This window comes from Primulina eburnea, chromosome 1 (assembly GCF_022965805.1).
Source record: "Primulina eburnea isolate SZY01 chromosome 1, ASM2296580v1, whole genome shotgun sequence".
In the NCBI taxonomy this organism is placed as follows: domain Eukaryota; kingdom Viridiplantae; phylum Streptophyta; class Magnoliopsida; order Lamiales; family Gesneriaceae; genus Primulina; species Primulina eburnea.
The window spans coordinates 15210754-15224715 of NC_133101.1; the positions used below are offsets into that span (position 1 = coordinate 15210754).

Sequence of the window (13962 nt, forward strand, 5' to 3'; positions counted from 1 at the left end):
TCTCTGCTGGGGACATGGCCGAAGGTAGAGAAATTGTAAGAATGATCTCTAAGAGATATGAGACAGTACCAACAGTTGGACACGAACCTCACCGGACTCATGATTCTAACAGTCAGACCCATTAGCACTCAGTAGGTGCACTCTCCGCTGCCACAAGTATAAGGAAATAATGTCGTGCTTTGACTAACAACTATATGTTGGGATGCAAGCAAAGTCCCACATTGGAAGATCTAGAGAAAGATCATGGGTTTATAAGATGGAATGATATCTCCATTGGTATGAGGCCTTTTGGGTTGTTCCAAAAGCAAAACCATGAGGGTTAAAACCCAAAGTGGACAATATCATACCAGTGTGGAGATATCCGGATTTCATTGGTCCTAACAAGTGGTATCAGAGCCAGGTCTAGATCGAGCCATGTGGGTGGAATCCTCAATACCTAAACGAAGGAGTTGAGAGCTCCCGGTAAAAAATCCTTGATTAAACTCTCGAGGTGGTTGATGCTTCCGGTATTCATGTAAGGCGTGCGCTACAACGCAGTGAAGTGGAGTAACCTCGATTGGAGGGCGAATAAGGCTCGAGGGGAGGCTCGGACTATGAGAATAATAGTGGAACTTCGTTTGAGGGGAGGATTGTTGGGATGCAAGCAAAGTCCCACATTGGAAGATCTAGAGAAAGATCATGGGTTTATAAGATGGAATGATATCTCCATTGGTATGAGGCCTTTTGGGTGGTTCCAAAAGCAAAACCATGAGGGTTAAAACCCAAAGTGGACAATATCATACCAGTGTGGAGATATCCGGATTCCATTGGTCCTAACACTATAAATTTTGCCCAGTTGTAAGCGTTCGAGGTCATGAGTTCAAATCTCCCAATAAGCATATTATATACATATTGGAGATGTTAGGTCAAATGTGCATGATTGAGAGTAGTCCTGGGATGTGTAACTTTCTAGGAAATTCTCGTGCGTCAAGCTGTTGACATTTTACCCATTGATTTAGTTAGATACTTAGATAGGTGGGTCATAAAATAGTGAAGCTAGATCTTAATGAATAATATTGTCTCTGCTGAGAACATAATCAATAGAAGAAAAAGTGTAAGACTTATCTCTAAAGGATACAAAACAATACCAACAGATAGACACGCACATCCTTGGACTCATAGGCTTAACAGTCCGGCCCATCAGTACCCAAACATGTGCAATATACGTTGCCACAGGTATAAGAAAATAAGATTGTGCATTGGCTAACATCTATAACTTTTCCCTGGTGATAAGTGCTTAATCCTAACATATAGTGTATGTATGTTATTTTGTAACATATATAATAAGGATTGAATGATAATTAATTCAAAATTGATAGTAGGAAAGGAATTATTCTGTAATAACCACATCGTGCTTAAGTAAATAATGAGAAAATGGCCAACTATTCAAGAAGTTTATTAACATAATCTTAATTTTATTTATTGTATACTCTAAAATTGGAGAGGGAGTAGGGGTGTTCAAACTTCGGATAAAACCGAAAAAACCGAAAATCCAAAATGCATGATATATATTCAGTCATCATCTCCCTCTTAGGCGTGTTCATCGGTCGGTTCGGTTCGATTTTCGGTTTTTTACTTCGATTTTTTCGGTTTTCGGTTTTACAAATATATAATCTGATATCCGAACCATTTTTCTTTGGTTCGGTTCGGTTTTCTACCGAAATAGTTCGGATATTTCGGTCGGTTATTTCGGTTTTGATACAATTATTTAAATTAATAATATAAATATATTATAAAATATAATATGTTATCTTTTTAAATGATTTCTTAGCAAAATATTTAAATATAAAGTAGAAATGAATTACATAAACAACAATCAACTAAGTATTAATCAAAATAATTCTTCATTCACTAATATCATCTCAATAAAAAATATAAAATAAAAATACCATTATTAATTTAATTAAATTTCGATTTTTTCGGTCGGTTCGGTTTTGACATTTATAATCCGAAATCGAACCAAATTAATTTCGGTTTTAAAATTTATATCCGAACTATAAAATTCGGTTTTCGGTTCGGTTTAGCGTTCGGTTTTTTCGGTTTGGATTTTCGGTTTTTTCGGTTTTATCCGAAGTTTGAACACCCCTAACTCTTACTATATATCAATTACGTATTTTAAAGCAAGCTTGTATTGTTTATTTCATTCTCAACTTATTTTACATACGAATAATGTCCATAATCCATATTAGTACGAGTGAGTTAAACTTTCAGATTTCATATTTAACTCTCTCGAAAAAATATTTAGGAAAAAAAAATATAATTGAAAATTTAACTTCTTTCATATAATGTGATAGATCTAAAATAGAATTTTTTTTTTTTTAATTCTTCATGATAATAAAAGCAAAAGGGTTGTTAATTCTTCCATTGGAAAGTCAAAAGAACCAATAATATCTCCACACTCGATGAGGGCATGAAAGGTATTGACTTATGAAGTACTTCCAACAATTTTTGGTCAAGTGATCAGTGTAAAATCAATACAAAATAAATTGAGGGACCAAAACTTAGATTATATTTTTTACATTTTTAAAAGGGTGAGACATAATATTTCTGTCCCATGCAGCTTTACAGCTGTGGGCATTGCCCAAAAAAATTAAAAATTAAAATAAATAAGAAATTGAAAAGAAAAGGGAAAAATTCCATGCAAGGGGTTTTACTTTTACTTTTCGGCATAAAATAAATTATTGCCCTTTATTAATTATAATTATAATCAAAAGGGCAGAATATTGCAACGTCCGAAAATCAGTCTACGTAGACCACATACATGAAAGTTATTAAATTGCTAAAATATTTTAAATAATGATTTTGGATGGATGAATGATATATTTTGAGTGAATAAACGATTAATTGTGTAATTTTGTCTGATTTCATGATTTAAAGATTTTCAGACGAATATTGGTGGTTAGCCGGAACAGGGGACCGGAGACGATTAAGATGTTAAAGTTTTAAAAGCTAAATTTTTATTTTTACTTAAGAAAATATTTATTTTAAATATTTTAAGAATTATTACATTTTTAAGGTCAACTTTAAATTAATTAGTGGGAGCAGTGGATTTAATGTATTTTGTAAAGGATTTTTTTTTAATAGATATTTTAAAATCTTTTAATTTGAGGCCTAATGATTTTATTAATCTAAATGGACCTAATTAAATATTTAAAAAGCTAGGATTAGTTAAGCCCATTAAGTAAGTGTTTAGGAAATATTTTTAAACTCTTTTTAAAAAGTCATGCACACACCTAAACACCTAAACACACACACCCCTATACACATCGAAACACACACACACACACACAAAATTCACGTAAATTGAAGGAGAGAAGGGAGGAATCGGCCAAATCTAGGGAAGCTTGCAAGGAAGTTTTTGATTTTTTTTTCCTTCTTCATTCTTGGATCTTCTTTCTCATTCTTCCCTCCAACAGCATCACCCGACTCCCTTGCATCTCAAGATGGGTTTTCGGTGCGGTTTTGACAATAAAAGGGGTAGAAAAAAATAGAAATCGTCATCCGTTTGTCACCGACATTCTATCGCTATGGTATTCGTATTTCGAGCGTTTTAAACGTAAATGTACGTTTCTAAACCTTCTTTTTACACTATTCAAATTATATTATGTGTGTTTAATCATGTTTTCATGAAAAATATGAAACCCTCCTTTTATTTTCGTTTTTATGGCTTGTACATCTTAAAACTTTGATTTTCATGCATTGAAACACATGCTTACGATGCACAAAGGCCTTGCCATGATAGGAATATGGAAAGGGACGATTTTCAACATGTTTAAGGGCCCATATATGCATGTTTAAGGGCTGGACAATATGGATGCTAGAGCTGAACGAAAATTTGGTTTTTAGGAACTAGGGTTTACGTTTTTGGTCCTAGGAAGAAGCAGGCTGTTAGCTGATGTACGGACATGTTCATGGGTCCTAATAGGGTCTCGTCATGGTCCTAGATTGGTTGTGAAAGGGCTGGAAAGGGAGGATAAAAGTTGCACGTCGCTTTGGGTCACTTAAGGCTTGTAGGGGCGCAGGTTTAAGGTTGCAAGTGCTAGGGCTGTAGAGGCTGGTCCAGTAGAGTTATAAGGGTTCACTCTTGGTCCTAGGATGGGTACATAGGTTCTGGACATGATGGTTAAGCGCTAGGCTCGATGGATTGAAAGTTGGCTTGGGCTACGGTTTGATCAATTGTGCAGAGAATTCAGTAGGCATTCTAAGATATTCTGAGGGTCTTAAATGGTTTGATTTGGTTGCACAAGGTATGGTTAGGTTTTAATTAGCTATGGTTTAAGTTTGGTTAAGTTTTGAGTCGATTAGGGTTAAAATAAGGGCGTACGGTTAATTTTTAAAACGAATTGAAAATTAGTCGAGGAGCTTAATTTTACGTCTAAGAAATGTTTATGGTTGTATTTTAAGGTGTCTTGTTAACTTTAGAGATGAAAAGTTTATGTTTAAAATTTAAGAAGAAAATATTAAGTTTTGAATTTATTCGGGTTAAAAACGCTTCATGGTTTATAATTAAGTTATTAAATCGAAAGGATTGGTTTTACGTCTAAGAAAAATATTAGAGGACAAATTTAAGCTTTTACGATGATTTGGGATAGGCTCGAGTCAATAAAATTAAGAAAAAAGCCAAAATCGGGAATTTTTTAGTCCAAGGGTAAAATGGTCATTTTGCGTCCCGGGTAGTACGAAAGGTCTGGAAGTATCCTGAAGAATCATAATACATGCTAAATGATATTAAAAATGTTTATGATGAAAAAATGAGATTTTATGATTCATGATAAAGCTGTGCAATTTTTATTGTTAAAATGTTATTTTACGAATTTGGAAAATGCGCGATATTTATAATTAAAAAGAAAAGAAAAATATTTTGAAATATGTGAATTGACTATGACAAAAATGCCATGATATATGATTGTTGGGAATATCGTGAGGGAGAAACCCCAGAGAGAGCCTATTTACGTGAGAAGACCCTAGAAAGAGCCCAACGATCGTATTTCAATTTACGTCGGTGCTTAGTGCTCATCCCCATGCGCAATGGCGAGCTAAGACTGATCAGTCGACCAATGATACAGCTAGTCGCTTTCAAAGATCAAACTTCACCTAAAATGATATATTATGATGGAAAGCTTTACAATTAAATGATTTATGATATATTTATGATTACAAGCTTATTTTAAATAAAAGTATGATTTTAGTGCATGTGTCTGCATATATATTATTTGTTACATATGTTTAGAACGTGTTGAGTCATTAGACTCACTAGGTTTGAATACTGCAGGTGAGGATAAGATTGAGGAAGGCGCTGGTGTTTGAGTGGATCGAGTCTGACAGACACTCCCGAGGTACATTTATTTTCCGCACATATTAGTATTTAAAGTTTTACGAAAAGATTTTACGATTTTCTATTTAGAGATTTATGCTTTATTTTGAAGTTCAATTTTAGATTATTTTTAAATTGTGCAAAATATTTATATTTTAAATGTTTAGTCTTTCGGTCGAATGAATTAGGAAAAAAATAGTAATTTTTAAGAAAAACGAGTAGTTGACATTTCAAATATAGAAAGAAAGAAAGCTTGATAAGAAAAAATTATTGTGTGGAGGTTTTCGATGCTTAGATTTTCTAAGAAGGCATTGATAGTGAATCTTTCAGCTACAAGATTCGGTCCAATATTTCGGGTAAGATTTTATAGAGGGATGGATAAACTCTTTTAGAAAAACTAAAAGAAATTTTATTTAACATCTTGAGCTACAGTAGCTCATTTTTTAAATGTGAAAAAATAAACTGAGCATTGAGAAATTAAATCGAGTTAGTTTTCAAATCAATTGGAATAAACTCAAAATAATACATCTAAAAACGACTAAACATTATATGCAAATTGAATGTGTAAAAATGATTTGGTTGAAGCATTTTTTCAAATATTTTTGTATTTGAAAAATATATAAAATGATTCAGTCATGCCTACCAAAACTATTTTTGTATTTGAAAAATATATAAAATGATTCAGTCATGCCTACCAAAAATAGTAGCAAAAGTAAGTAAATGTGATGATTAAATATACACGAATTTTTTATGTTCGGAGATTAACGACTCCTACGTCACACCTATTCTTCCCATTTGAAGGATTCACTATGAGACTTTCATTTATAAAACCTTTTGTACAAACCCGTTTCGATTTAAGACTTGTTCCTTGCCTAATCGAAACTCCTAACACATTATCGATTGTATGTCATGACCTCACAATTCGCATAATATTTAATGTCTTTTATGCCAAGACCATGAACACAGTTTTTAATGTCTTTGCATGAAGACTATCACTTACCTAAACTTTGAACGTCTTTGTTGTATATGTGAGTGATTGTGTGTGTGAGAAAATTAATCATTTGTAGTATATATACTCTCAAATGTATCATCAAACCCAATGGAAAATGCTCTCATTAAGCTAATATATCTATTTTGACTCCCTTTTTGGGTTTACTATCATTTTAGTCAATTTTTTTCATTTAAGCTGCTCATGCTTTGAATAACATTCAAAAAATTATATTTGATCAGTAAGATGTATATATAGCCTCGAAGATTCATATATACGTTAGACACTAACATATGACATTTGAAAAAGGTTATGTACTGTTTTTGATACTGCAACGATCATATTAAACTTTCTGGCAAGTTGGAGTCGCGGTTCCAGGAGCAAAAACATTATATGAATGAACCGATCGAATGAGAAAAAAGGTCGAATGAGAAAAATAGTTGAATGAAACGGTCGGATGATCAAAACAGTTTGATGGATCGGTTCGGGCACCTTTGAAGGTGCTTCAAATACAATATTCTCCATGAGCTTCAATAGGTCGTGTTATAAGAATGTAAACACCGATGAATTAGATCGAGTTTGGTTTTAAACCAAGAGAAAAATACTCGAAATAATTATACTTTAAGTAAGCTAATCAGTTTAAAGCTTTAACTTGTGTAAACTGAATAACTGAAATAAGAAGGATCAGTTCTTGCACATATCATTTCAGTTATGGTAATAACTAAACTGATAAATGGTTAAACTGATCAAATCAGTTTTAAAACGAAAGTTAAGCTGTTAAATACACAAGATATGTTTACGGATGTTCTGTAATATCCCAACCTTTTATCCTCTTATTGTATTATGGTGTTATTATGGTTTGATGGTTGAGATATTGTGGAAAGGTTATTTGTTATGGTTATGTTTATTGAAATGGTAATAGTATGTTTATTGTTTTTGGGTATTATGTTTCATAGTTGGTGATGGTTATGGTGGAGGATGGGCTCTTGTTGTGATGTTTTGATGGATGATGGGAGGATGTATTTGGATGTTTAATTCATTGGTATTGCATAGGATTGGAAAAGGATGGATTTTAAGTGTGTTGGTGAAGATCTTGTGGTGCAGGAGCAGCGCTGCTAGGCGTTCAGAGGCAGCGCCGCCAAGGCCGAAGCCCTGGCGCCGCGGCACTGCCAGCTCCGAAGCGCCGGCGCCGCGGCGCCACTTTGCTAGGCTTGCGAGAATTGCTACTCTAAAATGCGATTTTGGGCGTGAGAATGTAGTATAAATATTATTCTAGAGGCTTCTACTCGTTTCTAAACTCTTCCTTCTTCTTTTGATCGGTTCATGCCCTTTCTTCTCAAATTTTCTCTCCTTCATTTCTCAACTTCAAGTTTAAGGAATTCAGTAAATTTCTTAGGTTTTCCTTCTAAGTTTCCAAGCTTCAAGGTAAGAACTCTATCTTTTGAGTTTAGTAGGGATTGAAAAATTGAAGGTAATTGATGCCTTGGTTGAGTTCTTTGATTATTGGGGATGATTAATGGTTGAATTCATGTATTTTGTTGTAGGATTCCCTTCAAGATCATCTAAGAAATCATTTGCTTGTTGGGTTGTAAGTAGTGGCTATCCTTTGTGCTCACATGATTTATATATGTACAAAAGCCATGTTATTTGATGTCTAGCTCCTTCCATTGTTATGTTCTTGACATATTTGTTGATATATATTCATTGATCAAATTATTACCATTCATTTTATTGACATAGGAGCTAGAAGTTATTGTTACCTATCAAGTCTTTGTTCAATTGCCTCAATGAAACCCCTACGATTAAAGCCAATGATTGATAGTAATTACATGCATGTCATTGGCCAATTTCATGATTACGAGTATCTCTCACAGTTTTGATATTTATATCAAAAAGATACTTACCAAGGTCACATGTCATAGAACTATCAATTCCTTCCTTTAATTCATGCCACGAGATACCATTTGTATTGCTTTGATATCTGTTGTTTATTGAAGATGGTATCATTCAGTTTTCATTGTCATTGCTATAGCCATGTTTCAAGCCAAGTATATGTATATGTATTTGTTATTTATATATTTCTAATTACTGTGTTTTATCTCATTCCAGTTAATGTCATGTGATGCAGGTGACAAAAAGGAATGAAATGGATTGTCCAGGAGAAGAAGTCATATGGATAGATAAGGAGAAAACTTTTGTCTTTTCACTTGTATTTGGTGAAATGAATAGTGGGAGTTTTTGGTATCATGTATTTGGTTAAATGAATTATGGGAAGAATGGTGGTAGCTTTTGACTATATTTTGATGTTATTTTGTTAATGAATATTTATAAGAAATTTGTAATCTCAATTATGCAAATATTGTTTTATGTTTCCCTTTTAAAAGTAATGCTTCCGCGTATGTTATTTCTTTAAATTTAAATGTCACAGGTTATAGAACTATCAATCTCTTCTTTTAATTCATGCCACGAGATACCATTTATATTGCTTTAATATCTATTGTTTATTGAAGATAGCATCATTCAGTTTTCATTGCCATTGCTATAGCCATGTTTCAAGCCAAGTATATGTATATGTATTTGTTATTTATAGCTTTCTATTTACTGAGTTTTATCTCCTTCAAGTTAATGTCATGTGATGCAGGTGAAAAAATTAATGGAATGGATTGTCCATTAGAAGAAGTCATATGGATAGATAAGGAGAAAAATTTTGTCTTGTCACTCGTATTTGGTGAAATGAATATTGGGAGTTTTTGGAATCATGTATTTCGTTAAATGAATTATGGGAAGAATGATGGTAGCTTTTGACTATATTTTGATGTTATTCTGTTAATGAATATTTATAAGAAATTTGTAATCTCTATTATGCAAATATTGTTTTATGTTTCCCTTTTAAAAGTAATGCTTCAACGTATGTTATTTCTTTAAATTTAAATGTCATGGGAGGGGGTTGTTCAATTGGTATCAGAGCAAAATTTTTTCGGACTATATATGACTTCTTATACATAGGACAATCCAGTATGTTTTCGATCTTGCATCTATTGATTTTAACATTGTTAAATGATTCTATTTCATTGCCATTGATATCTTATTGTTTCCTAGCTATGTTAAAGTGAGCCTATGTGTAGGAAATACCTCCCAAACAAAAGATTATCGAAGGGGATGATAGGACTCCTACTACTGATAAGACTGTGAAAGTTGTAGACGAATTCGGTAACTTATTAAAAGAACAAGCAAAAGTTCATGATGAAAAGATTCAACAGTTATTGAGCATGCAAACTTCGACTCAGGGTCGTGGCCATGGAAGTGGTCAAGGCACAACTGAAAGTTCTGAAGATGGTGCATATGATCGGTTCAGGCGGATGAACCCTCCTGGATTTATTGGTGTTCCTGATCCACTAGTGGTTCTTGAATGGGTCAAGTCATTGGAGGCTATTTTTGATTATTTGAAGTTCACTGATACAGATAAGGTGAGTTGTGCTGTTTTTATGTTGGTTAAAGCTGCTCGTATTTGGTGGGAACTAACAAAGTCACTGTTAATGTTCGAGAACTAAAGTGGAACGAGTTCAAGGAATTATTCTATGTCAAATATTTCTCAAAAGATTTCAAAGCCAAGAAGGTAAAAGAATTTCTTGAATTGAAGCAAGATTCTTTCGTGGTTTGAAGCCGAAAATTAGAATGGGTGTTCACATGTCCAAGGTGGTCACATACCAAGACATTGTTGAGAGAGCATTCTTGCTGAGCATGATGAGCAAGAGATCGAGAAAGAGCGACGGTTAAGAAGGCAAGCTTTCCAAGCAAGAGGTCAAAGGGCAAGTGCTAATGTTCGAGGTGGCCACAAAGGGAAAGGAAAGATGGAACAACGTAATAAACATCCTTTGACTTCCTCGGATACTGAGAGACCATTGTGTCCTAACTGTGGCAAGCCACACAAAGGAGAATGTTTGATTAGAAGTGGCGATGTTACAGATGTAAGAAAATGGGGCACACATCACAGAAGTGTCCTCTTTCTTCGAATCAAGGAAGAGTGCAATGTAGAATTTTTGCAATGACAAAAGGTGTTAATCTTGATTCTTCAGTAATATCAGGTAATATTTTAGTATCTAGCAAGGAAGCACTTGCATTGATTGATACTGGTGCGACTCATTCTTTTATGTCTGAAGTGTTTATGCACTCTTTATCTGTCGAGCTTACTGTCATGCCTTTACATTTCAATATTGTGTTGCCTTCTGGAGATGAAATTTGTTCAACTAGTATCCTTAAGGCTTGTCCTGTATAAATGTGTACAATATTATTGTTTGCCGATTTCATAGTTATTCCAATGGTTGATTTTGATGTTATATTTGATATGGATTGGTTATCTGTTTATCGTGCGGTGATTGACTGTGTGGGCAAGACAATGAAATTTTTAGCCGATGACCATGAGAGTGATGTATTTGTTGGCCTAGGTTCTTCATTGAGTATTCCTATTATTTCTTGTCTACAAGCTACTAAATTGTTGCACAAATGTTGTATTGGTTTTCTTGCTTCAATGTTGGATGTGCAAAAGGAAAGTAATATGCAACTGTAGGATATTGATGTGGTTCAGGATTATCCTGATGTATTTGCTGATGATGTGCCCGGATTACCACCTGATTGGGAGGTAGAGTTTTTTTATTGAATTGATTCCAGGTACAACCCCAATCTCTAAGGTTCCATACAGAATGGCTCCGACTGAGATGAAAGAATTGAAGAATCATGTGCAGGAACTATTATATAAGCCATGGGGAGCTCCAGTCTTATTCGTTAAAAAGAAAAATGGATCGTTGAGATTATGCATTGATTACCGAGAACTCAGCAAGATAACTCTGTTAAGAACAAATATACTTTGCTACGGATTGATGATTTGTTTGATCAATTGCAAAGAGCATCGGTGTTCTCGAAAATTGATCTTCGCTCAATTAAAGGTGAAAAAATAGGATATACCAAAGACAACTTTTAGAGCGAGGTATGGCCATTATGAATTCTTGGTGATGTCGTTTGGACTAACCAATGCTCCTTCAATTTTCATGGATGTAATGAATCGTGTCTTTAAACCGTATTTGTATACTTTTGTCATTTTGTTTATTGATGACATTTTAGTCTATTCAAAGACACGAGAACTTCATCGTGAGCATTTGAGAACTGTATTGCAGCTATTGAGGGAAAATCAATTGTATGCTAAGTTAAAGAAATGCGAATTTTGGTTAGAGCAGGTGGCATTTTTGGGCCATATCGTTTCAAAAGTAGGAATATCGGTAGATCCATCCAAGATTGAATCCATTAAGCAATGGTCCATTCCAAAGACAGTTTCAGAGGTTAGAAGTTTTCTTGGTTTGGCAGGATATTACAGACAGTTCATCGCGGATTTTTTAGGATAGCTTTGCCATTAACAAGTTTGACAAGGAAGGCTACCAAATTTGAATGGACCATAGAGTGCTAACAAGCATTACAAGCATTGAAAGATAAGTTAACTTATGCCCCTGTATTAGTACTTCCTTGTGGTACTGAAGATTTTTTGTGTATACAGATGCTTCAAAGCAGAGGTTAGGTGTCATACTGATGCAGCGTGGGAAAGTGATAGCTTATGCTTCTCGTCAGTTGAAGGACTACGAGAAGAATTATCTCACTCATGATTTGGAGTTGGCAGTTGTGGTGTTTGCATTAAATATTTGGCGGCATTGTGGGAAATTTTTACAGATCATAAAAGTTTGAGCTATTTGTTTTCGCAGAAAGAATTGAATATGCGGTAGCGGAGATGGTTGGAACTTGTAAAAGTCTATGATTGCACCATTAGCTATCATCCTGATAAAGATAATGTGGTTGCGGATGCTTTGAGCCGCAAGTAGAGTTCTTTATTGGGGTCTATGATTTCAAAACCATTGTTGCTTGATTTACAAAGGAATGAAATAACCCTGGTATCTCCAGGTACAGTGGCTCAACTATCTGCATTGGTTCTCCGCTCAACTTTGTTTGACAGAATTTTGAAGGAACAACAGTCTGATAATCAGTTATTGGAGTTGAAGAGAAAAAGTGATATAACAGGAGTTTCTGAGTTTGGATTGAATCGTGATGGTTTGTTGACCTTTCGAGATAAGATATGTGTTCCTATAGGTGATGAAATTCGGAAAGATGTTCTTGTTGAAGCGCATACAACTCCATATTCGGTACACCCTGGCAGTACCAAGATGTTTGAGCTATTTGCTTTCGCAGAAAGAATTGAATATGCGGCAGTGAAGATGGTTGAAACTTGTAAAAGACTGTGATTGCACCATTAGCTATCATCCTGGTAAAGCTAATGTGGTTGCGGATGCTTTGAGCCGCAAGTCGAGTTCTTTATTGGGGTCTATGATTTCAAAACCATTGTTGCTTGATTTACAAAGGAATGAAATAACTCTTGTATCTCCAGGTACAGTGGCTCAATTATCTGCATTGGTTCTCCGCTCAACTTTGTTTGACAGAATTTTGAAGGAACAACAGTCTGATAATCAGTTATTGGAGTTGAAGAAAAAAAGTGATCTAACACGAGTTTCTGAGTTTGGGTTGAATCGTGATGGTTTGTTGACCTTTCGAGGTAAGATATGTGTTCCTATAGGTGATGACATTCGGAAAGATGTTCTTGTTGAAGCGCATACAGCTACACCCTGGCAGTACAAAGATGTATCAAGATCTTCGACGTCTTTATTGGTGGCCAGGTATGAAGAAAGATATCATGTTATTTGTTTCTGAATGTCTAACATGTCAGCAGGTTAAGATTGAGCATCAAAGACCGGTGGGATTGTTGCAATCCTTACCTATACCGCAATATAAATGGGAGCACATCACTATGGATTTTTTTGTTGGGTTGCCAAGGACTCAGAAGGGCCACAATTCTATTTGGGTGATTGTGGATTGATTAGAACAATTCATTTCACTTTGTTCCTGTCAAAACAACATATTCTATGAATCAATATGCTGAGGCTTATATTCAGGAAATTGTAAGACTTCATGGGATACATGTGTCGATAGTTTTAGATCATGATCCAAGGTTTATATCAGAGTTTTGGAAGAGTTTACATCGAGTCTTGTAAACGAAATTTGCATTTAGTACCGCCTACCATTCTCAAAGCGACAGGCAATCCGGAAGGGTTATTCAAATTCTTGAAGATATGTTAAGAGCTTGTACCATTGATTTCCCGAGAAGTTGGGATTCCAAGTTTCCTTGGTGGAATTCACGTATAACAACAACTACCAGTCTTCAATCGGCATGGCACCTTATGAAGCTTTATATGGAAGGAAGTGTCGATCTCCTTTGTATTGGGAAGAGGTAGGTGAAAGGATAATGTTGGGACTTGAGTTGGTTCAACAGACCGAGGATGTTGTGGAATTGATCCAAGAAGGAATGAAAACCGCTCAGTCTAGACAAAAAAGTTATGCCGATGTTCGACAACGACCTTCAGCATTCGAGGTTTGTGATCATGGTTTCATTAAGATAGCTCCTCTCAAGGGAGTGATGCGTTTTGGCAAGAAAGGTAAATTAAGTCCTCGTTACATTGGGCCGTTTGAGGTTCTTGACAAGATTGGTGACCGAGCCTATCGTCTTGCATTGCCACCGGACTTGGATTGA

General features: G+C 34.9%; 1 protein-coding gene across 1 annotated transcript; it reads left to right on the forward strand.

Moving 5' to 3' along the window:
- Positions 1-12223: 12223 nt before the first annotated feature.
- On the forward strand, positions 12224-13962 carry LOC140804835 (uncharacterized). Its single transcript, XM_073160988.1, has 3 exons — positions 12224-12608; positions 12766-12930; positions 13553-13962. The coding sequence occupies exons 1-3, from the start codon at positions 12224-12226 to the stop codon at positions 13960-13962; spliced, it is 960 nt and encodes a 319-aa protein (XP_073017089.1).